Source organism: Vulpes lagopus, chromosome 15, assembly GCF_018345385.1.
Source record: "Vulpes lagopus strain Blue_001 chromosome 15, ASM1834538v1, whole genome shotgun sequence".
Classification (NCBI taxonomy): Eukaryota; Metazoa; Chordata; class Mammalia; order Carnivora; family Canidae; genus Vulpes; species Vulpes lagopus.
The window spans coordinates 43,104,512-43,131,037 of NC_054838.1; the positions used below are offsets into that span (position 1 = coordinate 43,104,512).

Sequence of the window (26,526 nt, forward strand, 5' to 3'; positions counted from 1 at the left end):
CTTGACTCTTCCCAGAAAGCTCTGCCCCTCCTTGTCACTTGGAATCACTTGTTCAAACCGCCTCCTTTCCGACAGAGCTGGCTCCCAGGACCTCCCCAGTGTGCCCTCGCTGGAGTGACTGGCCCAGAGTGTTTTTAAGAGATCAAGAGATTAAAATTCTGCTGTTACCAGTTACTAGCTTGGATAGGAATTAGCTTTGGGTTCATCCAGGGTAAAAGGAAGATAAGATACATTTCTCCCTCCCTCTCTGATTGGGTTGTGAGGTTTAAATGAGGCAGTGATTTAAGGACTGCTTAGTGTCCTGTGAATATTGGTTGTCTGATGTCTTTTCTTCTGACCTTCCATTCCAGATGAAGAACATTTACTCCTGAGCTCAGCGCATCCTCATTTTCCGTCTCTCTAGACTCAGTTATATTTCTTTCTTCCCCTTTTGCAGAACCTCTGGTGTAAAAAGTTTAATTATTTATGCTCTGGCAGGTTCCACCAGTGCCTTGGAAGAGATTTGGGAGGTCCCAAGACAGGACATGCCCCACCTCTTCCTATAGAAAGAATGTTAGTATGTGTTGGCTGTGTGGTCTGCCAGGACTATACCAACAGATGCCTGGGCCAGACAGATTTTCATGAAATCCTAGTAGCACTGTCCATTTTCATGAGAAAGTATTTGGACAGATGTTGCCAAGTAAGCAGCTCACCAGAAACCATCCATCTATGACCTGGGCCTGGCTCCCTCCCGTGTGTCTGCTGCTCGCTCAGTAAGCCTTGGTGGGTGGGACTGCCTAGGCAGCACTTAGCAAAGTCATGCTAACTCCAGAGCTTTGTGGCCTGAGTCCTGTGACCCTGTGTCGTTCCGACTAGTCTATTTTTTAAAAAAATGCAAGAACCCAAGTTTAACATGTGAGCATTGAAAGGTCCTTCAAACCTGTGACCTACCCCCAACTCATGTTTGAGCCATTCCTAACTGGCAAGAACTTACCGTATCATAGGACACTTTCTGATGACATGTGACTTTTCAGTGATCTCTCTCTCTCTCTTTTTTTTTTTATTAAGATTTTATTTATTTATGCATGAGAGACACACAGAAACAGGCAGGAACACAGGCAGAGGGAGAAGCAGGCTCCCTGTGGGGAGCCTGATGGAGGCCTGGATCATGACCTGAGCTGAAGGCAGATGCTCAACCACTGAGCCACCCAGGTGCCCCTCAGTGATCTCTTCTAAGGGCTCCTGCCAAGGAGTCCTTTCTTGATATCTGTGGGCGTAGAAGTACCTGATGAAGGGGGGTGGTGCTCCCGGCCCATTGTACCTCCTCCACTGCAAGAATCTGCTCCCTGGAAAACCTCCATTACTACCCTCTCCTACCACAAGTAAAAAGCCCCACTCCCTCCCCAAGGGAGGTTACCCTTTGGGGCTTCTTTTTGCCCCAGGGACGAGGGAAGTCTACCCCAGTGGCTTCCTACCATCCTTTCCCCTCTTTCTAGGGTGTACATGCCCCTGCTCTGTAAAGCAATAATGGAGCCTGCTAGTTCACAGAGAAGGATGTAACAACTTCCTGAGCAACTGCCGGGAACCAGGCAGTATACAGAGAATGCAGACATTAATGCCATTGTCTCCAACCCAAGGCTTGGAGAGCCTTGGGTTCAGAAAGTGAAGTGACCTGAGGTCACCCAGCTATGAGCAGCAGGCTTGGGTGGCGATAAGAACCAGCATCAGAGCATGAGCAATTAGCACCTGCTAGGCTGTGCGGGGTATGGAAGGCAGTGTGGCTGCTCTAGGCCTGAGCCTCTGGTCACTGTGCCTGCATACGTAGGCACATGCTCCCCCATGTTTCCTGCCACCCCACCCCAAACCCATCCCTCTGTCTGCAGGTCTACACTATCCTGCTGGGGCTGTGCTCTCACCTATGCCACCTTTTTTCTTGGAGGAGACAAAAAACCAATTTGCCATCCCGTGATCTATCACCCAAAGGTTCCTTTGGCCTTCCTTGGTCAGGCTAAAAGTCCTGACTTCTCTGTTCTGAAGGACCTCTCCTGTAGTCCAATTTTCTGATCAGCCCTCCTCCTCCTCCCCCTGCTCCATAACCCTCCCTTGTCTCAGTCCTCACCCAATTCAGGTGGCCTTGTACATGTCTCCCTGCTATACTTTTGGCTTTGGATCTTTTCCTGGCCACTTTTTCTTTTTATGGTGGTTGCACTTCTTTCCAGAGCTTACCCCAGCTGAGCCCATGACCTTACCCCAAGCTGCTGTCATGACCACTGTCGACCAAAAATGTCTTAAATTCTCAGTCTGAATATGATGCTGGGCTCTGGGTTTTAGTTTTGACCTAGTCTTGGCGTGGTGCTCCATGACTTTGCTAATACTGAGAGACCTGAGGTGAGGAGGGGGACCAAGGAGGAAAGGTCCATACTCTGCACTCATTTATTTGGCACCATCTGTTCTTGCTTCTCAGGTACACAAATAAGCTGTTTTTCCCCAAGTTCCTTCTCCTGGCGGCAGGCTGCCTTCGTGGATTCTTACTGTTGGGCTGCTGTTCAGCAGGACTCCTTGCAGGGCGATTCTGGACGCCTTCCACTGTGGCTGCATAAGGTAACTGGGGATGTTTGCAAATTTCACCTGTTTGCTTTGTAGATGTGAGAACGGAGGCCCAGAGAGGCTATGCCAGTCCACAGCCACACACAGGTGTGTCGCCAACCAGCAGTGCTATAACATGGATCATACAGCCATAGTGTTTTCCAGTCAAAAGAAACCTCAGAGGTTACTTGGTCCAGAACCTTCACTAGACCATGAGGGGGCTGAGGCACTCTTTGGATTTTAGCCCTATTCAAGTGGCTGCCTCTTGTGTCTAAGTCTCCTTTCTACTCTTTCTGCCCTACAGCGTCTGACACAGAGTAGGCTCTCAGTGCCTCCTGAATGCCTGGGTGGGCAGTGTTAGACAGGGGCAGAGCTAGGACTCAAACCTAGCTTTGGCTGTTGCCTTTTCCACTGGTCACAGGATCCTTAGTAAAAGTAAGGGCCAACATACAATTTAGTTTCCTCTAGCCTATGCGTTGCTAGAGCATTGGGAAGCCGAGTGATGATTCTCTGTGTGTGTGGGGGGGGAGGGGGGTGGGCATTGGCTATAACACAGTCTTCGGGATAGATTCCTTTGCTTTTGGATGGGTCCAGATGTTGCAAGGAAGGGAAGGCACACTGCATGGGAGACACCAGTGTCCTACAGAAAAGAGGTACAGACAGTCAGGAACTCCGTGGTCGGGGGGGAGGGTGGGGGGTTACATAGAAGATGGGCAGTGAGGAACTTAGCTGGATTTGGCAAGTTTGTGCAGGAGAATGTTCTCTGTGTAATGAAGTGGCTCCTTTAGGTCTTCTCTGTGTGTATAGAAGTAGGACTGTGCATCAGCCAGTCATTATTTTCAATCACTGGTTCTATTGTCCATCATGAAAACAAGTAGAAGATTTATGTTTCTTCTTCTTTTCTCCTCCACTATGGAAAGCATGCTATTTTATTTTCTGAAAAGCCAGAAGCTGAAGTTTGACTCTCTCCAGCCTTGACCTATTGTGGAACACACAGCATCCTTCTTTTTTAAAAAGAACAATTTAAGTCCTTTGCTATGACTCAGGCCTCTTCCCCTGTTTGTTTATTGCATGCCATCAGGCACAGTGATGCCCTACAATGACTTCTTTCTTCTTTGGGGTTGGGCTTTTCTCTTTGACTTTTAATCTTAGTGTCAGTTGGGTCCCCGTCAGCCCTTCATGTCTTAGTAGCCAGGCCAACAAAGAATAAGAATATGGATGGGCATAGTTCCAGAAGCTGAACAACTGTTTGCAAGTCGAAATCCATGCAGTTATAGCTTAGATCCCTTTGTTCTTAGGAGAAAGGAGGTGGTAACTAATTGCTGGGTTGGGCATTGATGGAGCCACAGAAGAAGAATGTATAATCTGGCTTGTTCAGTTTAAGAACTGGCAGAGATGTTAGAAACTGTGACTTTTAGAGTAGGAAGAAACGCGAGGATCTTGATTCAGTGTAAGGTGAAGGGCACCTAGAGAGAGCAGCAAGCTGGGGACTCAGGACTAGTTGCTGGCTCTAAGACTAGAATCAGGTCCCTGACCATCTACTGCCCCTGCAGTGGAGGAAGAGAAACTGTGTAGAGCAGTGTGGGCAGCCAAGCCTTCGGTCTTGGAATCACTTGTTCAAACCGCCTCCTCCAGTGTCAGTGAGAAACTGAGGAGCTCTCTTTCTGGTGCTAGTAGTCTAGTTTATTTGGAAGAAAGTTTGGCTAAGAGATCTTTCCAGATTCATAGGTTTGGGGGCAAAAATTAGAGTTGGGACCAGCCAAGTTAGAGGGACCCTGGTCATCACCCCAGACTTGAAAGTCCATTCCTGGGGAGCAAAGGATGATCCTAAGTTAGACAAGCCCTCATGGCGGCTAGAGGCCTGGTTTGAATCATTTCAGTACTGAATGAATGAGGAGATAGGAGGATTGTTAGTGTCTCTAGTCTGCGCACCAGCCAGCAGCAGAAAGGAGGCAAGTAACTTCATCCAGAACCTCAAACTTTTGTCTAGTTTTTCACATGTAATTTCAGTGGTCAATCAAAAAAATAACCAATGTACAAGAAAACCAAGAGAAAAATCAGAACTAGAGACAGACCCACAGAACATCAAGATAATAGATTGATCAGATACACATTTAAATAATCACTGAATAATCTGGTCAAAGAATTAAGATAATATGAGGAATTTCAAGAGAAGTGGAAATTCTTGAACTGAAAACAATAGATGCTGGAGAGTTGATTTTAGCCAACTCCTTGAAGACCTGCTTGCTGTATACTAGAGTGTATACATGGCATCAGAGAGCCACACATGCAGTGGCCCCTTCCTCAGAGAACTCCCTGTCTGGTTGCAGGGGAGGTGAGAAGACAGATGTGTAGAGAGACCCTGAGAGGGAGTAATCAGACAGCTCGATGGGTTATCGTGTAAACCAAGAGGAGAGTGTCCTTAGAGCGGTGAACTCTGTTCGATGCTCTTGCAGAGGAGACAATATAGGAGGAATGAAACAAACTTACTGACCTTGGTGAAATCTTTAGTGACTCTGGCAGGAGTGATTTTAGGAGAGGCGTAGGTGCCAGATGGCAGTGGGTGAACAGGACGGGAGGAGATGAGAGTGATGGTAATAGACAATTTCTTCAGATTTTTTGTTTTTTTCCAGAAAATCTCTCTTGCTGGGAAAAGGAAGAATGAACAAGCTGAGTGGTAGCTGGAGGGAAGGTTTGGGGATGTGGGAAATTTTGTAATAGGAGGGCGTTATAGAATACACATAAATGCTGACGGCAGCAAGGTAGAGAAGAGGCTGACTGTGCACTGCCTGGGGAGGGCCAGTGACACCTGCTGGGAGAAGGAAGGGTGCTGGCTTGTCCTCTTGGGGGACAGTGGGGTTGTGATTGACTCTGCAGGGTCAACCCAGGTTATAGAGGGCCTCAGAAAACTTAACAGATGTGGAGGCTAAATGTTGGAGACAGTGGGAGCCACTGCAGGTCCCTGAGTGAGGGACCTTGGTGTTTCCAGGAGTTTATCCTCAGTGATAGAGTGCAGGAGAGAATGGGACAGGGAGGGAGCCACTTGGCAGGCACAGGGTGAGGCCTTTATTCCGGAGGCAGAAAAGAAGGGAAGCTCTCATCTCCAGAAAGGTAAAGAACAATCAAAAAGCAACACAGGTGTTTTATTGCTGACTAGAGGGTTATACTGAAGGATGGCCCAAGGTGACGTCAGTGTTTAGACCACAGGTCAGTGAACTTTTCTTTGAAGGGCCAGATGGTCCATTTCCTTGTCCTGGTGGGGCACGCTTCAGCCACAGCTCCCCAGCTCTGCCAAGATAGATGATGTGTGCACGGTGAGTTGTGGCTGGATTTGGCTCCCGGGAGTGGTTCCTGGCTCTGTGGGCCGAGAGAATAGTAGTGCAAGTGGCCAGGAACATAAAGACTCTGGGCATCTCAGAAGGTATACCAGCTGGACGTGGAGGGTGAGGGAAAGGTCAGAGTCACAGACACGGCACAATCAAGGATTTAGGCGCTGGGTGACAGGGAGGCCGTTCACTACTTGGAAGAAGTCTAGGGAAGGAGAAGGTTTTGGAGGAAACCAAATGGATCTGCTTGAACACGTGACATCAGAGCTGCTCGATGCCTGGAGTGGTGTCAGATAGGCAGTGGGCTGTGATGTGTCTGGAGGTCCAGGGTAGGAGGGGTGTGGACGTGTCCCATAGCAGTGTGTCAGAGGGAGGTGGTATTGAGCTGTGTGTTGGGGTGGGCTTTCCTAGAGAGGGAGTGTAGACAGAACACTATCTGAGGGCGCTTCAACATTTGAGCTGCCAGAGGAGGAGGAGTTGGTGCAGGAGTCAGAGCTGGGGGTCATGAGGAAAACGAGAACAGTGTGCTACGTGAAGGAGAGCCAGGAGACCCTGTAATGAAGGCCTGTGACAACATAGTGCCCTGTGTCAGGTGCTGCCAAGACATGGGGATGAAATCTTTGTTATGGTTGGTGTTGTGGGTGGAACCCTAAAAGATGTATTGATGTCCAAATGCCTGTCCCCTCGAATGGACCGTTTGTGGAAATAGGGTTGTTGCAGGTGGAATTAAGGTGAGGTCTTACCAGAGTAGAGTGTCCCTAATCCATTAGGACTAGTGTCTTCAGACATATACAGAGGGCGGAGATGTGACACACTGGGCAGGAGATGGCGTGTGACAGAAGCTAGAACAGAACGCTTGGCTGCCACACTGCAAGAGGCAGGGAAGGGTCCTCCCCTAGCGGCCCTGGGACCTCCATTTTAGATGCCCAGCCACCCAAACTCTGATGGAAACTGGGGTTTGAACAGCCCAGCTTGTGGACCTGGTCATGGCAGCCCTATAGGGAACTGAAGCAGGTGGTCAAAGAAACTGAGGCTCCAGCCTGATTGGAGGAGAGAGTGATCCTATGTCAGATTTGAATGTCCGCGTGGCTTTGCTGGCCAGGCCAGATTCTGTGACCCTAGCTGCTTTATTTTCACATAGATTTCTTCTGTCAGCTTTTTTTAAAATTGTGATAAAATACACACTGCATGAAATTTACCCTTCTAACCGTTCTCTGTCTGTCTTTTGTCTACTCTCCCATGTGCCTCCTATCACTGAGGTCGATGTGTCCTTTTACATCTGGCTGATTGCGCTCCACACTCCACGTGGTGTTTTCAGGTTTGCTCACGTGGCAGCATGATCAGAATTCCCCCCTTTTAAGGCTCTGTCCTACCCCGTCTGTGTGTAGACCACATTTTGTTTGTCCCCACATCCCTCAGCGGGCCCTTGGGTGGCTTCCACCTCAGGGCTCTGCAGTTAATGCCACTGTGAACACACGTGTCCAGGGGCCTGTGCGAGTCCCTGCTTGCAGGTCTTGTATTTGCCAGGATGTGATGCTGCTGGGTCCTTTCTCAGAGTGTCAAAAGTTTTTCCTGATGGTTTTCTTCTAGTCTCTCCACATTCAGTGGACTTGTGGTTGCTGAGCTGGCAAGGGCCCTCTCAGACACCTGAGGGTACAGGGGTAGGTGCTGGGTCCAGGGCCCCATGGCCAGCCGGTGGGAGAACACGTGGCCTCCGAATCTCAGCGGTCTTTGTGCCGGAGAAGGTGCAGGTTTAGTGTGTGTGGCTTCCGAAGTCTGCACCCTCACCCGGGCTGGCTACCAGGCGGTGAACTTGAGCTCCATGCAGAAGGCGATTTTGTAGGAGAAGAGCCGTCCAGTGGGGGAACTAACGGGGGACCACCACGAGGGCGTGGTCCCAGGTGGCCGTGAACATGTGCGTCTCCTCCGCATAGCTTTATTCTTCACCCTCACTGCTCTTCCTTCGCATGAAAGCCTGGCTCCCTCTCTGTTCTGGACACGCAGCTGCCCTCTCCTCTCCTGTCCCTTGCTGTCACGCTCCCAGTCAGTCCTCATTCATCCACGACTCTGGTGACTGCTCACAGGCATTTCCAGCCTATGAGACCTGGATGAGGCATGCAGCCCACCATCCTCTGCTCTCCAAGGACTGTGCCCCCTCTCTGTGTGTCCTCCGTTCCTGCGGCTGCCCGCACCCTGCATTCGTCATCACCTGGAACTGAAGTAGGGCGCCCCACTCCCTGCCAGCTCCTCCCACCCCCGGGGCCCTCCCCCACCACTCTCAGAGAACACAGAAGCTCTGACATGAGAACATCGCAGCGTCCTGCTGTCAGACTGATCAGATGTCGGCAGGGCGGGCCCAACCTTTTCCTTCCCTTCCAAGAAATGGAAGAGGCCCCCCATCTCCTGACCAAGGGCTGGCCCCCACCCCCCCCGTGTGTCCCACCTCTGTTCTGGAGTCTCCCACCCCCCTGGATGCAGGAACACCTCGTCCCCCATCTTTTCCCTCCGCATCCTCAGCCTCCCCTTCCTGCAAGCTCTCTTCCCGTGAACGCTTTGGCACATCTGTCCAACAGTCCGCCCTCACTGCATCATCATCACCGGCAACCTCTCTGTTGCTGTATAAATAAACACTGCTCCTCTCCTACCCTAGGGGCTTATCCTACTTAACTTCTCTGTGATATCCAGCCATGCACTTGTGCTGCAGAAGCGCTCTGGACTCCTGGCGCACGGTCTCCCTGGCAGGTTCTTTCTCTTTTGCCCAGCACTGAGAAGCTAGGGTTCCTCCGGTGCTCTGTCCTGGACCACCTCCCTTTCTCACACTGCCCCCCTTCCTGGATCACCTCACCCAGTGCCTCTCTCGGCTTCCTCCCCTCTGCCATCAGCACCCAGGTCTTTGTCTGCAACCCCTGCCCCTCCTGAGCCCCAAATTTGACCACCCCACCCCTCTGTGTCGTGAGCTTGTGCTCCCTGATGACCAAGCATGTGCCGCCAGCACGTGCTCGAAGCCGAAGTCCGTTTCCCTGCCTGTCCCTGCTGTGATCCCTGGCTCTGTAGAGGGATCTACTCTGACACCTACCAGGAATCTGAGGGCCCAGCAGGCCACCATTTCTCCCTCCCAGACTCCTTCAGTGTTCCTTCCCACTGCCCTCACTCCTGCTCCTCCTTTACCTCTTTCCACATAACTATAGGTGGTCCTTTTTTGGCCTTTCTGACTGTAATTTCCCTAAACAAAACCCTCCACTGTCCCAACACAATGTCTGTGTTTCTTTTAGAAGACAAGCTATTTTGGTTACCAAGGTTCACTGTCCCACTGGCCCCTGCGAACCCCCCAGCCTCCCTGCTAAGCCCATCCCCACCACCCCGGGGCCCCAGGGACCCCGACTTCCTATAGCTCACACATGTCTTAGCTGTCTCACACACACCTTCCTTTGGAAAACCTCCCCCTGATCCTCACCTCCAATCTGGCTATCTCCTAACGTGTTATTCTGGTCTCAGCTTAAATGTTCCTAGCCACCTAGACACTTCCTCTGAGCCTCCAGAGTGAGGGTTGTTGCCAAGTCAGATCTCATTCAGGGCCAGACCAGGCAGGTCAACACAAAACCTCTGCGTGGACAGGCTGCACAATCTGCCTTAAGGCAGTGAGATCTTGAAAATGGGGTGCTGGCTGAGCAGAACCACGGGCACACCACACTCTGGTCTGTTTGGGCATTCCCAAAGCAGCTTGTGCTTTTCCTGGAACAACCATGGGAGGTGGCAGTTATTTGCCTTAATCCTACTTAACTGATTCTTTATTTCTAGACTGCACATTCCACTCAGGGAGGGATTATGCCCAGATCTCATTCATCAGTGTGCTTCTGAGACAGCACATCACCCACAGTGTGTACTCAGAACACATATATGGAAGGGAGGAGGGGAATGAAGCGATTTGTATGCCCTGTTCAGGACAGACCTCCTTCTCCAGGAGCATTCTGGGTCTCCTGAGGGGATTTGAGGCACAGGGTTTATGTGAACACTCCTCAATTCAGTTCTGACACCAGACTTAACACCAGGAGGCCCAGGCTCCCTGCAAAGAGATTGCTCGCTGTAATATTTAAGTATCTATCAGTGTGAAGTTTGTGGCCTTGGTATTCTTAATGCTGTGATTTGTCCTCAGCTACCACTTTGACTCACGTCTCCTTTCTTCTCCCCATTTCTGGTGACCTCTAAGGGAGTTTTTAATTGAAATGTGTGTGCATTCGAGGGGACCAGCAGGTGGTGCTCTAGGACTGTTTGATAAGTGACCCCCCCCCCCTTTTTTTTTAAGTTCTCTTTGTTCAAGTTTATCACATAGGCAGCTACTAGGCAAGATTTTTTTTTTTTTTCTGAAACAAGACAGCGGGGTTTTCCTTGAAAAAACAAAACAAAACCCAAAAGCAACAGAACAAGAAAATAAGATTAGTAGAATGGACAAGTCTTTATTTCTTTTAAGTGGATTCACAGAAATTTAGTTTGGAGGGGTCCCCTGAGGCTCCCAGACCAGAGGTTTCCAAACTTTAGCCTTACCTGAGGGCCAGGAATCTGGTTTTGTTCAGCCTCCCAGGAGATGCTGATACTGCCTAGTATCTTGCAGATTCTGTGTCTGTGTAAGTCACCTAGGACCTTGTTGAAATGTAGGCTTGGGGTCAGTAGGTCTGACCGGGCCTGCACTCTTCCTTTCTAACAAGTTCCCAGGTAATACTGAAGGTGCTGCCCTGTGGACCACTCTTTGAGAAACAAGGATCCAGAGCAAGGGATTGAAAAACTACATGCTCCAGCCAAATCTAGGCCCTCCATCACCTATTTCTGCAAATAGCTTTATTGGAACACGGCCATACCCCTTCCTTTACACATTACCTGTGTCTGCTTTCGCCTATGCACCAGAGGTCCTATGGCTCACAAACATTTACTGTCTGGCCCTTTGCAGGAGAAAGTTTGCCTGCCCCTGATCTAGAATTCTAAAGCCTTCCCAGGTGATTCATTGAAAGGAACTCCCTGCCTCCTGGGAAAGTTCATTCCATTTTCACACAGATCTTTAGGAAAGTTCGTCCTTGCTTCCGCCGCACACATAAACGCCATGCTTACTATCCTGTCTTCTGTCGACCTCTCCTCATGCCAGGACCCTCCCAGAATGTCTGAATCATGAAGCCTATGGGTGTCTTCCTGTGAGTGCAGAGTGGAATGGAGTATACCACCTTTCTTCCCTGTCCTCTGGAAGCTGCTCATGGATGCACTAGCCATTCTGGGTAGCCCTTCACCCATGACTTCCCACATTTGGAATTATCTTACTGTCTGAACGACATGTGGCCAAGCGCAGTCATCTTTCATGTGTCTTTTTTTTTTTTTTTTTTTAAGATTTTATTTATTTATTCATGAGAGACAGAAGGAGAGGGGGGCGAGCAGAGACACAGGCAGAAGGAGAAGCAGGCTTCATGCAGGGAACCTGACGTGGGACTCGATCCCGGGTCTCCAGGATCAGGCCCTGGGCTGAAGGAGGCTCTAAACTGCTGAGCCACCTGGGCTGCCCTCATGTGTCTTTTTATGTCATTTTCCTAATACAGTTTGTTCTTGGTTTACCTGCTTCCTACTTTTGGACCATTTCTTCCCATCTCTTCCAGGGTTCTCTTTTTTGCCCAACCCTGCTGTTAGGATCCCATGACCATCCCTGGCCCTCTTGTCTCCTTCTACACATGCTCCTTGGATGAGCTCAGCCATTCTTGGCTTGGATCATCTCTGTGGGCTACAAAATCCTGAATTGTAAGGTCAGCTGGATATTTCCCCTTTATTTTCAGTTACCTCCTCACATCTCTACTAGGGTTTGAATTCTTGAGGATGAGTATTTTATGTTCACAGTTTGTGAACTGTGATCTTCTTGGGTCTGCCTCCCACCTCACTCCCCTCTGTTGGAAATCCGTTCCTTTTTGTTTTCTGTAGTTCAACCAGTGGCACTGCCACCAGCACCCTTGCTTCCAAAAGGGCACTGCAGCATCTGTTCCTGGCTGTCTGCGGCTCTTCCATACACCTCCCCCCTCCCTCTGCTGCCTCTCGGTCCAATGCCTAGCACTTCTGGCTGCTTTGCTGTAGGAACCTCCTGCCTTGTCTCTCTCCCCAGCACCGGCTTCCCTTCTCCATGGCTATAGTAATCTTTCTAACATCAATTTCCATCATGTCCTCTACCAGGGGCCTCCCATTGCATGTGATATGGGAAGCCGTGGGCTTCATGATTTAGTTCCTACTTCCACTTTGTGTGAGTGGCGAGGCCTGCTGCAGCAAGTTCCTACCACCTCAGTAGCTTGCCACAACAGCAGTTTATTCTCTCATATTTCTGGAGGCCAGGAACTAGAAATGAAGGTGTCAGTTTGGTGGGGTCCCTCCTGGGGGCTCCGAGGGAGAACTGTGCACCCTCTTCTACATTCGGTGTTGCCTGTCTTGTAGGTATGTCACTCTGGTCTCTGCCCCTGTCTTCATGTGCCTTCTCCCCTGTGTATCTCTGTGTCTTCAGGTGGCCCTCTTAGAGGGAAACCAGTCACTGGATTAGGACCCACTCTAGTATGACCTCATTTTAACAAATTCCATCTGCAAAGACTCTGCTTCCAAACAAGCTCACATCCTGAGGTTGCTGGTGTGAGTTTTGGCGGCAGGACACCTTTCATCCTAGTCCATCCCTCTGGCCTTAGCTCTTATTATGTCCTCACCGTGGGCTCAGTCGTCTGCTTTGGTGCCCTGGATGGATGGGCATTCGCAGTGCAGAAAAGGGGATAGAATTCCATGCAGAGGAAAGAGTATGTCCAAAGGGCCACAGAAGTGGTGCAATTTGAGTGGAGTCTTAATGTATGAATGGCATTATTGTATGTTTTTGTTGCCTCACAGTACTTGAAAACATAGTTCAGATGTCACCTCTTTTGCAAAGCCTTCCCTGACCTCCCCAAGGACGCTTCTAGTCCTCAGCACTTAGTACCTGCATATTTTGTGGCCATTACTTTTATGTTTTGATTATTTATTTATTAGTGTGTATTCCCACCTGGTCTGTGTGGTCCTGGAGCCGACTCTGTATTCTGTCTGCAACCATTCTGTCTATGGCTTTGAGGGATGCTAAGGGTCTCAGACCTTGTTTGGAGTAGACAGAGCTAATGGACAAAGCCGTTCCCATCCAGCAGATACACTCCTAAAGCTCGGCAGTTTTCTTGTGTTCCTTATCTGGGCAAAAGGATCTTAAAGACTATAATTTAATGCTTTTTGGCATTCCTGTTTCAGTTGAATTGATTTTAATACCGGCTTGTTACAAGAGTCACTCAAAATCACAGTTTCATTTTTGATGAAAAAGAAACAAGAGGTTTAGTAACTGTGGAGGAAACTGAGAAATGGAGAATTCACCTGCATTCCTTGCAGATCAAGGTACGAGGTACCAACGATCAAGGTACGAGGATATCTGAGGAGAAAGCAAACACCTAATATGTAATAGCTTTAAATACTCATTTTCCAATTACAGTGAGCTATACTGATCTATTCATTGGTTCTAATTATTGCACCACGTAGACATGTTGGAAAAAGTGTCACAGACTGTAAACAGTCACTTTTTAATCCAGAAAAACAGTTTGAGGTAAAATTCTTTAATTAAAAAAGCTTGAGGGATCCCTGGGTGGCGCAACGGTTTGGCGCCTGCCTTTGGCCCAGGGCGCGATCCTGGAGACCCGGGATCGAATCCCACGTCGGGCTCCCGGTGCATGGAGCCTGCTCTCCCTCTGCCTGTGTCTCTGCCTCTCGCTCTCTCTCTCTGTATGACTATCATAAATAAATAAAAAAAAAAAAAAATTAAAAAAAAAAAAAAAAAAAAAAATAAAATAAAAAAGCTTGAAACAAGACTGACCTGTAAAGATATCCCACAGCCCTGAATTAGAAATAGAGTTCTCCGTGTAGTTTCCCCAGAAAATGCTTGGCTGTCTTGGTTATGAAAGCAGCACAGACTCCGCATCACACAGTGACATTTTTGTGGGCCCCTTCAGAGCAGGTGAGGACCAAAGGCACAGTGCTTCTCACTTCCGCCAACTATGAATTATGTAGCCAGAATCCATCTGATGACAGACTGGTGTGTATTCACTGTGTAGTGGCCCTCTGCAGATTGGGCTGATGGTTTTCGGAAACCCTATCCCAGGCCAGCACCCCATATGGAAGCAGTGGTATTGAGGATTGGGCTTTGCAGAGCTTCGGAAACATTGGTGCTGCTGCCCTCTTTCCCGTGGGGTGGGAATCCCGAATGTGGCCTCCAAGATTGTGTCAGGGAGTCTGTGAACCAGGATAGAAAAACATGTGACAGCTTAATTTTTTTTTTTTTAATGCATCTCTAACAAAAATTTAACATCAAAAGATATGTATTATGTAGGCAACAATCCCTAATGGGATTAGTGGTAACTGTGATTTTTGTCACGATTGCTTCACCGCTTCAAAGTTGGTGTTAGACCATTTGTCGGATCCTATTAATAAACACATCTCAATTTGGTTTTTAATGTCATGATAACTATGTCAGTTATCATCCCTTTCTTTTGTGAACTTTTGGATACTATTTTATACATTTAAAAATACTATTCTTGGGGCTCCTGGCTGGCTTAGTCGGTGGAGTGTGGGACCCTTGATCTTGAGGTTGTGAGTTCAAGCCCCACATAGGGTGTACAGATTACTTTAAAATAAAGTCTTTAAAAAAAATACATCATTCTTCATGAAAAAATAAGGAAAATCTGAGAAACTGTCACAGAACCAAGGAGACTAGAGAGACATGACAACTAAATGCAACAAAGTGGGAACACTGGAGAAATCCAAGTGAAAGCCTAAAATTTATTTGATGATGGCTTCCTAGGCTTGGCAAGCATACCGTGCAAATGAAAAATGTTAACAGTGGGAACACTACTGTCTTTGCAACTTTTCTGTATCTCTGAATTTACAGTGAGAGAGGCCCAGTGATGGGTCTGCTGTTTGCTCCCAGATGTGTGTGTTCCGTGTCCTCTCAAGGCCATGACTGTTACAACTCTGAGGAAATTGGAGAGACTAACTCAAACCTAGGGAGACGTTTTCCAGAGAAGTAAAATGATTTGCAGTGTATTAATGGTGGAAAAGGCATGGCTCTGGGTTCAGAGGGCAGGCTTCACATTCTGTCCCTGGTTTCAGCTCCATGGCCAGGAAGTGTTCAGGGCTTCCTCTTCTCCTTCGTGCAGTGAAGTCATCAAGAAAGGCCTTACCAGGGTCGAGGTGAGATAAAGATAATGTGCCCATGCAGTACTCCATTCGTTGTTTTCAGCTGGTGTGTTGTAGTGCATTTTACACAGCAGGTACCACGCTGAACATTTTGCACAAACTATCTCAACTGTCATGATTCCTATATTACCCAACCGTTTCATAGGTAGGGAACCTGAGAGTCAGAGGCTCAGTGACCTCAGTTCCCAAGGACATGAAGATGAACTTAAATTCAGATCCGTGCTAACTGTAGTCCATGGTCCTCCTTTACCTTCTCTTAAGGCTGAGCCTTTCCCCATGGCCTGATGCACTTGGTTACTGGTCGCTCTTTGTTTTCTCTGACTTCAGAATCTCCTTGTGTTTGTTGGTGGACATATGTGCAACATAAGTGTTGTGCTCTCCACGTGCTGTGGCCCTAGTGTGGTTGGCTTATCTGGGCCTGAGATCACTCAGCTGTAAAATGAGGGTGTTGGGTACTCCTCAGGTGTGTCCCAGCATGGAAGGTCCATTCTGTGAATTTTAACTGCTTATTCCAGCTGTTCAATGGCATGATCACTGGATCACCGAAGGCACAATTTTTCTAATTTGTTTTGGGCAAAGTCGGCATTTCTGTGTCATTTTCCCATATTCTAGAGCAAGAGGAAGAAAAGAACTCTAAGATTAGTGACCTCCTAAAATCATGGCAATTAAAATCAACCCTCCAAACCCAGCAGAGGCCACTGTGACATTTACCTACTCCTTAATTGGGATTTTATTAACGGATTGCTGTAAAGGATGTGGAAGTAATTTTATTTTTTTTGTTTCTTTCTGTGATTATAGAGGAGCCACCATGTGTCACCATGTAGTTGCTGGTTATTTCAAATTAAAGTCTATTGAAGGGGATAAAAAAAGGTGTAGTGATGTGAAGTGCCTGGGCAGGTGAATTTAGCCTTAAATAGGAGGTGATGAGCCTCCTCAGTAATTGACATGAGCATGCACATTTGTCTCAAAATGAAAAAAATTGAGAGCCTCACTTGTACACTCAGGTTACTGATGTGAGGACTCTATGGATCTCCTAATTCGCTCTCTTGTTTTGCAGTTCTTCCCTTACATCCTGCTGCTAGTTGCCATCCTCCTGTACCTGCCCTCCCTGTTCTGGCGTTTTGCAGCTGCTCCTCATCTTTGCTCAGATTTGAAGTTTATCATGGAAGAACTTGACAAAGTTTACAACCGTGCAATTAAAGCCGCAAAGAGCGTGTGTGATCAGGACATGAGAGATGGTGGCAGCCCAGTTGTGGGTGTTAATGAGAACATGGGGCAAAGGTAATTCAACCCCAGCAGATATCTTGGCAGGTTTGGAGGCATGAGGTCTCAGCCCTCCTCCAGCCCACCTGGGCTTAGTGTTCACACTATAGTAGATGAGTGGGGGCTATCACCCACCTACAGACACTCTGTCAGCCAGGGAGGCCCACTCTCCCCAAATCTCACTCCCACCTGCCTGCCCCAGCACCTGTCCTCACACACAGAGGCTTTCCCACTGTCTCATGTCCTGAAAGGCAGTTGCAGCTGGGGTAACAGGTACTTGCTGGCTTTGACCTACTCCATAAATGGAGGAGAGCAGAGGATTATGGGGCCACTAAGATTGGAGAACCTCTGAGAGAGAAGTGGGAGGCAGCACCTTTTCCTTTTCACATTATTCCTCACTCTTGTTATCAACAAGGGTCATCATATTAATAGCTCTCATTTTTTAAAATACTATCTCCCAGAGGCTGTTTGGAGTTCTCTGGGTACATTATCTCACTTAGCCCTCAGAACGTCATTACAACTAACTGCATCGGGTCCTTGCAGTTGCTGCCTTCTCTTGCCTTCTCTTCTTCCCCCTCCCCAGATAAAAACTGCCCTACAGCGATCAGTGGGAAAGCTGGAACCCAACCCAGGTCCCTGAGCCCGAAGCCTAAGCCCTGTGCCCATTGGGCTGTCTGCCTCCCGCCCCTCCTGCCTGGAGAAGGTGCATGTGTTCTATTCAGGCTGGAAAGTCTCCTTTATTCTGCACATTGAGAAAACTATAGTTTAGAGACAGTAAAATAAGAACAGTCAACCTTTCGCATTTACCAGGTGCCAGGCATCTTAAGAATTTCCAAATCTAACTCATTTAACTGACCAGACCTCCTTTAAAATACTCAGGGGGACACTGTTCTGTGTTTGCTTTTCTTCTTTTTTTTAAAAACTCGATTTTGTTCCCCACCACGCCAGTGCAGTTGCAGGTAAAGTAGGGAGGGAGGAAAGGTGGTCAAGATGCTTAGTGGGATACCGCTCTGTGCATTTACGTCTTCGATATCTGATTTCCAAAGATATAGATTTCTCTCATTCCTTTGTTGTTGTCAGTTTGTGGGAGATCTCCGAAAGCCACTTCAAGTACCCAGTTGTGGAGCAGTACTTAAAGACAAAGAAAAACTGTAAGACCTTGATCGTCAAGTACCTCAGCTGTCGGCTGCTGACGCTCTGCATCGTACTATTGGCGTGCGTCTACCTGGGCTGTTACTTCAGCCTGTCCTCCCGGTCTGATGAGTTCGTGTGCAGCATCAAGACGGGGATCCTGAGGAACGACAGCACAATCCCCGCTGGGTTTCAGTGCAAACTAGTCGCTGTCGGCGTCTTCCAGTTGCTCAGCCTCATCAACCTCGTGGTCTATGTTCTGCTGGCCCCCGTGGTCATCTACACACTCTTTATTCCGTTCCGACAGAAGACAGACGTCTCAGAGTGTATGAACTCCTGCCCACTTTTGATGTCCTGCATTTCCAGTCTGCAGGATACAGCGACCTGAGTCTCTACAACCTTTTCTTGGAGGAGAATATAAGTGAGCTCAAGTCATACAAGTGTCTGAAGGTCCTGGAGAATATTAAAAGCAGCGGCCAAGGCATTGACCCGATGGTCCTCCTGACTCACCTTGGCATGATCAAGATGGATGTCGTCGATGGCAAGAGAGTTGAACCCATGGAAATGATGGGAGAGGAGCCGGAGGATCCGATGACAGAGCTCAAAGGTAGGGTTAGCTCTCAGGGCAGAGGCTGAGGGAGCCCACAGAGCTGTCCTTTGTCAGCAAGTGGCAGTCTTGCCCCTGCCCCCTCATCACGAAGCCTTTTTCCTGTGTGGTCTTGGGTGAAACCCCTTAGTACCAGCAGACAGAGGAGAAGAATTGGTACTGCCCCAGATCTCCAAAGGAAAGTGTGTTTTCTTCAGACAGTCCTTCCTTCCTTCCTTGTCTTTCTCTTGCCGTCTCTGCCTCTGGCTCAGGCATCCCTCCTTGCTGTCATTCATCCTGGTGGCTTTGTCCCTGTACCTCTGACACTCTTGCCCATTGTCCTCCATCTCTTTCAAAAGAGAGTTGGTTAATTTAGCTCTAGCCCTAACCTCACTTCACTATGCCTTGAACTTTGGCTAAGAAGCAAAACCTGGTTAAGGCAAAGAACGTTAGGCTTATAGACGAGAAGGCAATTCATGCTGCTGGTTCCTGCTATGTGACTTTTGTCCTATTTGTTTTCCATTTTGACAGATTCAAATGTACCCAGTGAAACTAAAGTAAACAACGGAGAGAAAAATGCTCGACAGAGACTTCTGGATTCTTCTTGCTGATAATTTTTTTTCCCATTGAACTTGAGATCCGTGACTCCAGTGACATAGATTTATATTGGCCGAAGCGCTCTGTCAGGTGCCCAGCTGATTTGCAGCAGGTGGTTCTTGGTAGAGTAGAGATACTGAGTGTGCCTGATTGAGTCTCCAATGAAAATGACGACCCGCAAAACATTGTGGGAGAGTGGTTCATGAACTCCCGATGAGAACCACCATGATAAGTAAAGCGCAGCGAGCATGTGTAAGTCCTTGTCACATGGAAAGAGGGAAGGCATCACAGTCAAAGTCCAAGCCCTGTTTGTGCAAGGAAACACCTTTCTGTAGAGATGGTGCAGTGGGACTCAGAGGTGCCAGTGAGGACTTCAGGAAGGGTTTATTTGTGGTATGAAAGAATATAAACATGTCAGGATCCAATTTTATTATGAATCTTCTATGTGCCCTTAATGACTGTTGCACAAGAAAAACATTCACTGGCCAGCAGTGGACTCACAGCTGGACCTGCCGTTGGTGGAGCCTGTGGTGGGCAGGGGCCTGTGTTGGGGACAGTGCTGGTGTAATGGTTCTTGTTCCACCCAGGCTCTCTTTGCACTGCTGCCTGTCAGCCAAGGCTGAGATCGCCGACCACTGTTTGCTGCTCTCTGTTCCTATGGGCCACGGCCCACGCACTGCTTCCCCTGGAAACTTGGTGAAGACTGTTCCCCCCGGGATATTTAATTGTGACTTCTGTACAGGCAAGGATGCTTCTCAGAGAGCCCAGTGAGGAAGCCTGGACATAATGAACAAATTATTTAAATCAGTTTTCCAAGAGGTTTTGTGGAGGTCATTCCTTTGCTATCAAAGGAATTGAAACAGGATGTTACTTAAACTATGAACAGAACACAGAATTGCTTTTAAAAAGGGGACATTTTGCTTATTCTGATCAGAACATATAAATGACATCTGCCATATGGTGTGCTTGGAACCAGACCAGCTTAGTGGTTTATTTTATTTATATTTAAGCGCATTTTTTAAAAATTCATTTTAATTTAGAATCGTGTGATGTCAGAATTGAAGCCATGTGGGAAGGATGTTCTAGCATTGATGGAGAATTTACAGATGGCTATGTAACACCCAAGAATTATTTCATAAACATTTAAGGCCAATTCAGAATATATAAACACCTCTCAGTTCTAACCATGTAAATTAGGCCCAAACTAAGTTTACGTTTTATACAAAATCCTTTGAAACTTTATCTGTGGATCTCCCTGGTTTTACTCTTAGAAAGTTAACACATAACTAAAGTGAGTAATCCTCAGGAACCTCAAAGTTTACATTGGACCCTAGGGAAAGCTGTTTACCTAACCTAATTACGTTTGAAAAACAAACATTATATAAGCTGCTCAGAGTACATTCTACTCTCTTTTTGGAATATTCACAGAAGTAGATTTAGTTGCACTTCTCTGATTGTTTCTGAGATGGAAAATTAATGCTAAATCTTAAGGATGCAATCAGTGCTTTAAATTATTCTTATATGATATTTATTACCGTTGAATCACAGTGCGACTTAGAAGTAGCAAAACCTAAATACTCCATTTTCCTCATTTTTATATCACCATATCCAAGTGTCCATCACAGCTCTCCAGACTGGTTTCTTTTTATACTTTGAAAAGATTTCAGAGAGCTATTTTTTTCTAGGGTACAGTCCAGCTCCCCGCCAGCTCCATCTTGTCTATAGGCTGACCCTAATTTGTGTTTTGAAGTAGTAAAGTGGATCCATTTTTTAGGAAACCAGCAGCTCCCTAAGCCCTATCACATATAATCCTTTCATCAGAGTTGGTATAGTGGGACTCCTTGACCTCTATTCTTCTCCCCTCTTCCATGCTGAGCTCCAGTAGGTTCTGGGGTGTCCCAGGCTCGTCATGCTCATCATGCTCGTTGCTGATCGTTGCATATGAATCAGGCTAGTTCCCATCTTGGAGGAGTTCAGAGCCTAGTCAAAGGCAGCAGCAGGTATAAAGAAGAGTTGCCACAATAAAAGCCCTTCCAGAAAACTCCCAGCAACTGCTCTGTGTTCTCGGGAGGCATCATATTATTCTCCTCTCTCCCATAACATCTGTAGCTGGTGGTCTCTAGAGTCTAGTTGTAGTTTTTTCCAAAGATATTTTAGCACCAGTCTTCCACTGTGAAACTTGAACAAAACCCTAGCGTAGTGATTTTGAGCACTAAGAGCTCTAATGGCCTTCTGGACCTTACCGTGCAGGGGAGGGGAGAGGGCAAGCCCTTGAGTGACCGTCATGGAGGTAAGAGGCTGACGGAGATCCCCAGTCCTACATGCCGGCTTGGGGAAAAGTGTTATCAGAAAAGTGAACTCATCCATCTCCTGCAAGTTGCTGACTTAAAGGACTACTTCTAAGGGTTCCCTTTCATTGCTTTCCAGAAAATGGGCAGACAGATCCTAAATGCGTGCACAGGGCTACTGACTTTGTTTCCAGCTCATGCCTTGCTAGTAAACCACCTGCTGGAGCTGGAACCAATCACTCTGAAAGCAGTGTCCACCTACGTGTTTGCTTTTACCACAGGACGGGCAGAGACTTCCAGCGTGTACATTGTTGGAACTTTCGGGAAGTTACAAACCCAAAATATTTTAAATGCTACAAACCCTTTCCTGTGATACACATATAAGACTAAATACACCTTCTGAGGCCACCGGCGTCCGCGCACCCAAGGTTCAAATGCTGTGCTCCCATGGCCAGAGACCAGGCCATAGGCAGACAGTAGAGTCCCCTGTGCCCTTGTGGAAAGCCAAGGCTTCCAGTGGTGTCTCAGCTCTGTGTTTACTTAGTAAAATCATGTTTGCACACTTACAAGTGTGCCAGACCTTTTTTGAGGAGCAGATCTCATTTTTTAGAGACAGGCTGAAAAAGCGGGTTATGGGAATGGGTGGGTGGCAGTACCCTGGAGAGATCAGGCTGTTGCCAGTGACCCCTGTGAACCCTCTCTAGTATGTGGAGAGGGTGAGCGTAACGCTTCTACAGAGCTTTGTGCGACTTTGTGGTGGTACTGTGAAAATGCTAGAAACTTCAGTTGGGTGGCAGGTCTTGTTGCATGTTTATGTTTGTTCCTAGAAGCTACCTGTTAACTGAGCATCCTGTCCTATCCAAGAACGAGCCAAGCTGGGCGCCTCTGGCCTTGCTCCTGGGCAAGCCCCACTCCCAGGGCAGATTATTGCAGTTCTTAATGTGTGTTTGTATTGGCTTATTTTGCTTATTGTCAGTGCCAGGTTAATAGAACATCCACGAGGGGAGTTTTTATCTACCGCTGTAGTGTAAGTGAAGACAGTGACTGGCCTGTAATAGGCAGTCTGTAAATATTTGCTGAACAAATGAACACACTGTTGTGAGAGGTCTGGTGTGTTGGCAACAGTGATTTGATTTTAAAAGGCAAACAGGCCTCCGCAGGAGACAAAACGGGAGACTCACTCAGCCTCTTGGTGGAGAGAGGAGTGTTTGTGTCCATGACCCGGCCTCCACAAGTAAGCAGTGAACAGAAGGTTCTTAACTTCTTACTGTGGAGTCAGATGTGGCCTCCTTTTCAGTTCAACACAAGTTCACTCTTGCCCTGCGATGATTAGCGGAATTGAAATTTTGAAGCTCCGGATCTCAGTGATTTCCCAGAACAACCTCTCAAAACGGATCGCAGATTGAAATGTGTAATTAGCACTGACTGGGGTTTCTGACGAGGGCATGGAGATGAAATGGCCCCTCTGGGCAATCGTTGGCCATTGGCCTTGTTTTTCACAGGTAATATGAACCCTTTAAAAAAGGTTGTCAAAGAGGACACTGTGTCATTTGTGGAGCAGAATAGATGTAAATTAACCATTGGTTCTTTCGGCCTGCTTGAAATGAAGTGTATTATGATTGAGGGGGTTCTCTTTTTAGCTGTTAAAAATACTTTGTCACTTAAAGCATGCAGTTTGATCTGTGATCGTTCTTCAAGTTCTTAAAAGTTGCTGTAGTTTCTCATGCCTGGAGTGCTTCCCCCTGCCCAGTGGAGGAGGAAAATCCTTGTAGAATTCAACAGTGTCACAAGTGTTCCCTACAAAAGCTGAAGCCGCCAGTTCCTCTTAAACAAGTTGGCTTCTTAAAAGCACCATAATTACAGTCTATTGGAGTTCTTTAAAGTGTTGCTCTGGGCATAATTTAAATTCTTTTTAATGACTAAACACCTTCAAAACTTTTAAAGAAAAATACGCGTGTTCCTTTCTGTGCCATTCGGTAATCATGATCGCTTTCTAGTCCACAAAGATCAAAAGATGACAGCGTATTGTGTTAGAAAATGATCCTTTGAAAAAGCACAAGAATCTTGAAAGCTCTGCAGTTTGATGGTTCTCGCTGGGACATTTTATATTTCCACGTAAGTCATTTGTCCAAGTTCTGCATTCTCATCAAGCCGACTTCCCTTTAAGGAGGGATCAGAGGCTGCCCTGTCTGTAGATGAAGCTAAAACAATGTTTTGGTTTTGTACTGTCCCATCCACCTCAATAAAACTTCTCTCCATAATGGAAAAATGTGTCTTAATATTTTTGGTCTTTTCAGGGAAGATGTAACAGAGGATGAGTCCTGAAATGTCATGAGGCTGGTTCTCTCTGCTGGATACATAGCATTCAGTAGGCGCCATGGTGCTTACTAACATCCAGCTGGCAGTAAGCAAAGGAGGAAAGTCCCTGGTTAAGGGCCTACAACCCTTGTAATTTCCAAAGGTGAAATCGCATGCCTTCTGACTGGGGATTGTCCGGGCTTGGCGAGGCGGGAACGGAAACAATATGCTGCTAAACACGGGTTGGCCTGCCTGCCTCTCTCAAGAGGAGGACTCCCTTGTATGTGCTCACTTAACACAATTTACTGCTGTAGGTAGGAAATCCCAGCCATCCAGAGCGGCGGTGCCTGGCTGAAAGTAATCCGTAAACACTGGCTGCAGCCCTCCTTGCCTCCTCCCACTCCCCAACTGTTTTCCTAGGGCAGCACCCCACAGAACCTTAGAAGTTGCACTCTGTTTCCATCATTCCAGAACAAATTGCCACAACCTTAACACCTCAAAGCAACACACCTTTATCATCTCACAGTTTTATGGGTCAGGGGTCTGGATGTGGCTGAGCTGGATCCTCTGCTCAGGGTCTGAGAAGGCCGCAGCCAAGGTGTGGACCAGCTGCAGCCTCCTCTGGAGGCTTAGCTGGGGATGGAGCTGCATCCAGGCCCCCTCGGGTTGCTAGCAGATTTTGTTTCCTTCTGTCTGACTGCTTCTCATTGCCTGTTGGCTGGAGGCCAGCTGCAGTTCCCTGCCATGTGGGTTTCTCCAACATGACTGCTCATGTCCTCAAGCCCAGAAGAATTGTGTCTCACCTCAGGGAAGGCCCAACCCTTCCTTCAGGAGTTTGTACCTGAAGTCCTGCCACTCAGGATATTCTCCCTTTAGGTGAACTCAAAATCAGCTGCTTTGGGAGCTTCATAACATCTGTGGAATCACTTCAGCTTTGCCATATTTTGTCGCCCAGAAGCAAAGTCACAGGTCCCATCCACACTTGGGGAGTGGGGGGAAACAACACAGGGCACAAACATCAGGGAATCCTGGGGCCGCCCAAAGAAGTTTTTCTAAATCCTAGCCTCTCTGTCTCTGAGCTTCTAGTATAACCTCCTCAACATCCTCCTCGGGCCTCACTCCGTTCCCAGTGCTGACTCTCATCACTTCTCTCCTGAATTCCTCTTAGAGTCTTACCGTATAGAGCCATCTTCGACATTCCTGTTGGGACTCTTTAGAATACAAATCTGATCACTGCCAACCCTCCCTACCTCACCTCCACCATTTTAAATTCCTTTGGGACCTTTCCTGGCTTTGTGGATAAAGAACAGACTTGTGTCTGCCACAAAAGGCCCCACTTCGTCAGGCTCATCCCGTACCACCTAACACCATTCCTCCCATCTCGGATGCAGCTCTGTGTACTGCTCCTTAGAGGCCCCCCCTCCTCCCTCCTCTCTCCAGTGCTCTTCCCTGCCCTGACCCCTCTTACCTTCCATTTGTTGGTGGGAATGTAAAATCACAGAGCCACTATGGAAAGCAGTACGTCAGGGCCTCAAAAAATTAAGCAGAGAATTACCACCTGATCCAGCAGTTCCATGTCTGGGTTTGTATTCATCAACTGAGGCTGCCATAACAAAATGCCAGAGGCTGGTGGCTTACACAACAGAATTATTTTCTTAGGAGAAGGGAGACTCGGTATGGAGGCTAGAAATCCAAGGTGGAAGTTTCCAGCCAATTCACTGTCTGGTAAAAAACTCTCTTCCGGCTTGCAGATAGCAGCCTTCTTGTTAGTCCACACATGCCTTTCCTTGGTGCGTTTGGTGATTGGGGGTAGGAGTGGGGGTTTCTTTTTTTTAAGATTTTTGTCTATTTATTTTAGAGAGTGGGTGAGGGTGGGTGGGGGGGAGGAGCAGAAGGAGAGAGAATTCTAGGCAGACTCCATGCTGAGAAAAAAATCCTTATTCAGGGCTCCATAAGGATCCTGAGATCATGACCTGAGCTGAAATCAAGAGTTGGACACTCAACCGACTGAGCCACCCAGGTGCCCCTCTCTTCCTCTTCTTCTAAGGCAACTAGTCCTATGGTGTTAGGACCCCACCCTTATGACCTCAGGTCTTCTCAAGACCTTATCTCCAAATACAGTCACCTTAGGGGTTATGGCTTCAACCTATGAATGGTGGGGGGGGCAGGCAGAGAACTATTTAGTCTGTGCATTCAAAGTGCAGTGCATAAGACAGGCCACTGCTGTCAGCCTTCTGTGACCACATCAAGTGACCTCAAGGAGAAACCCAAAACAAGAAAACCAGAAAATCAGTTAAGCAGAGGCAGGCAAGCAATATTTCTGAAAACTCAGATATGACAGAAACAATGTATTAAGACAACCAGAATGTCTCTCACGTGTCTGTGAAAATCAGTAAACTTTAACATTTATAACCAAATTATACTTTGTGACACGTAATCATACCTTGAGAGAATTGCTTGTGAGCACGCATATCCCTTCCTTCTTTGCATATGACCCCCTGTAAGCTAACAAGCTTCAGAGCAGTCCTTCAGAACTATCTGGAATACTGTCTCACAGGCTGTAGTCCTTACAAGACAAGAAATGAAGCCTTTACTAACGTACTTTGAGTTTGATTTTTTTTTTCAGTCCACAAGTCCAAAGTAGGATACTTGCCTCAGAATTGAAGCTTTTTTTTTTTAGGAAAGTGGATCTTGAAGAGATATTTGTACATCCATGTTTATAGCACCATTATTTACAATAGCCAAAAGGTGGGAGCAACCAAAATGTCCATCGGTGAATGAACAATTAGAAGAAATGTACATACCCAGACCTTCCTTTCAAAAGGAAGGGAGTTCTGACCAGGCTTCAACATGGATGAACCTTGAAGACATCATGCAGTGAGGTTAAGTCAATCACAAAAAGACAACTATGTGTGAGGAACCTGGAGAGAGTGATTCACAGAGATAAAGTAGAATGGGGGGGCTGGGGAGGGGAGAATAGAGTAGTGTGGTTTAAAGGGGACAGAGTTCAGTCTTGCAAAATGAAACCTCAGTTCCGGAGGTTGGTCACACAACAGTGGGAATACACTTATCACTACTGAACTGTACACTTAAGAATGGTGAAAGCAGCGACTGCTATGTCACATGCACTTCACCACGATAAGAAAATGCTCTGGATAGGCCATAGGCAGCTCTCTGAGACCTCCCTCTGCCCTCTGCTCTTACACCCACC

General features: G+C 47.4%; 1 protein-coding gene across 1 annotated transcript in view; it reads left to right on the forward strand.

Moving 5' to 3' along the window:
* The window catches only part of PANX1 (pannexin 1), a 49,528-nt gene extending 26,242 nt beyond the window's left edge, over positions 1-23,286 (forward strand). Inside the window, 5 exon segments of the mRNA XM_041730147.1 lie at positions 2,444-2,580; positions 16,210-16,433; positions 17,496-17,860; positions 17,863-18,153; positions 18,664-23,286. Of these exon segments, the coding sequence (XP_041586081.1) occupies positions 2,444-2,580; positions 16,210-16,433; positions 17,496-17,860; positions 17,863-18,153; positions 18,664-18,743 (1,097 nt within the window). The 3' untranslated portion in view covers positions 18,744-23,286.
* The last annotated feature ends 3,240 nt before the right edge of the window (positions 23,287-26,526 follow it).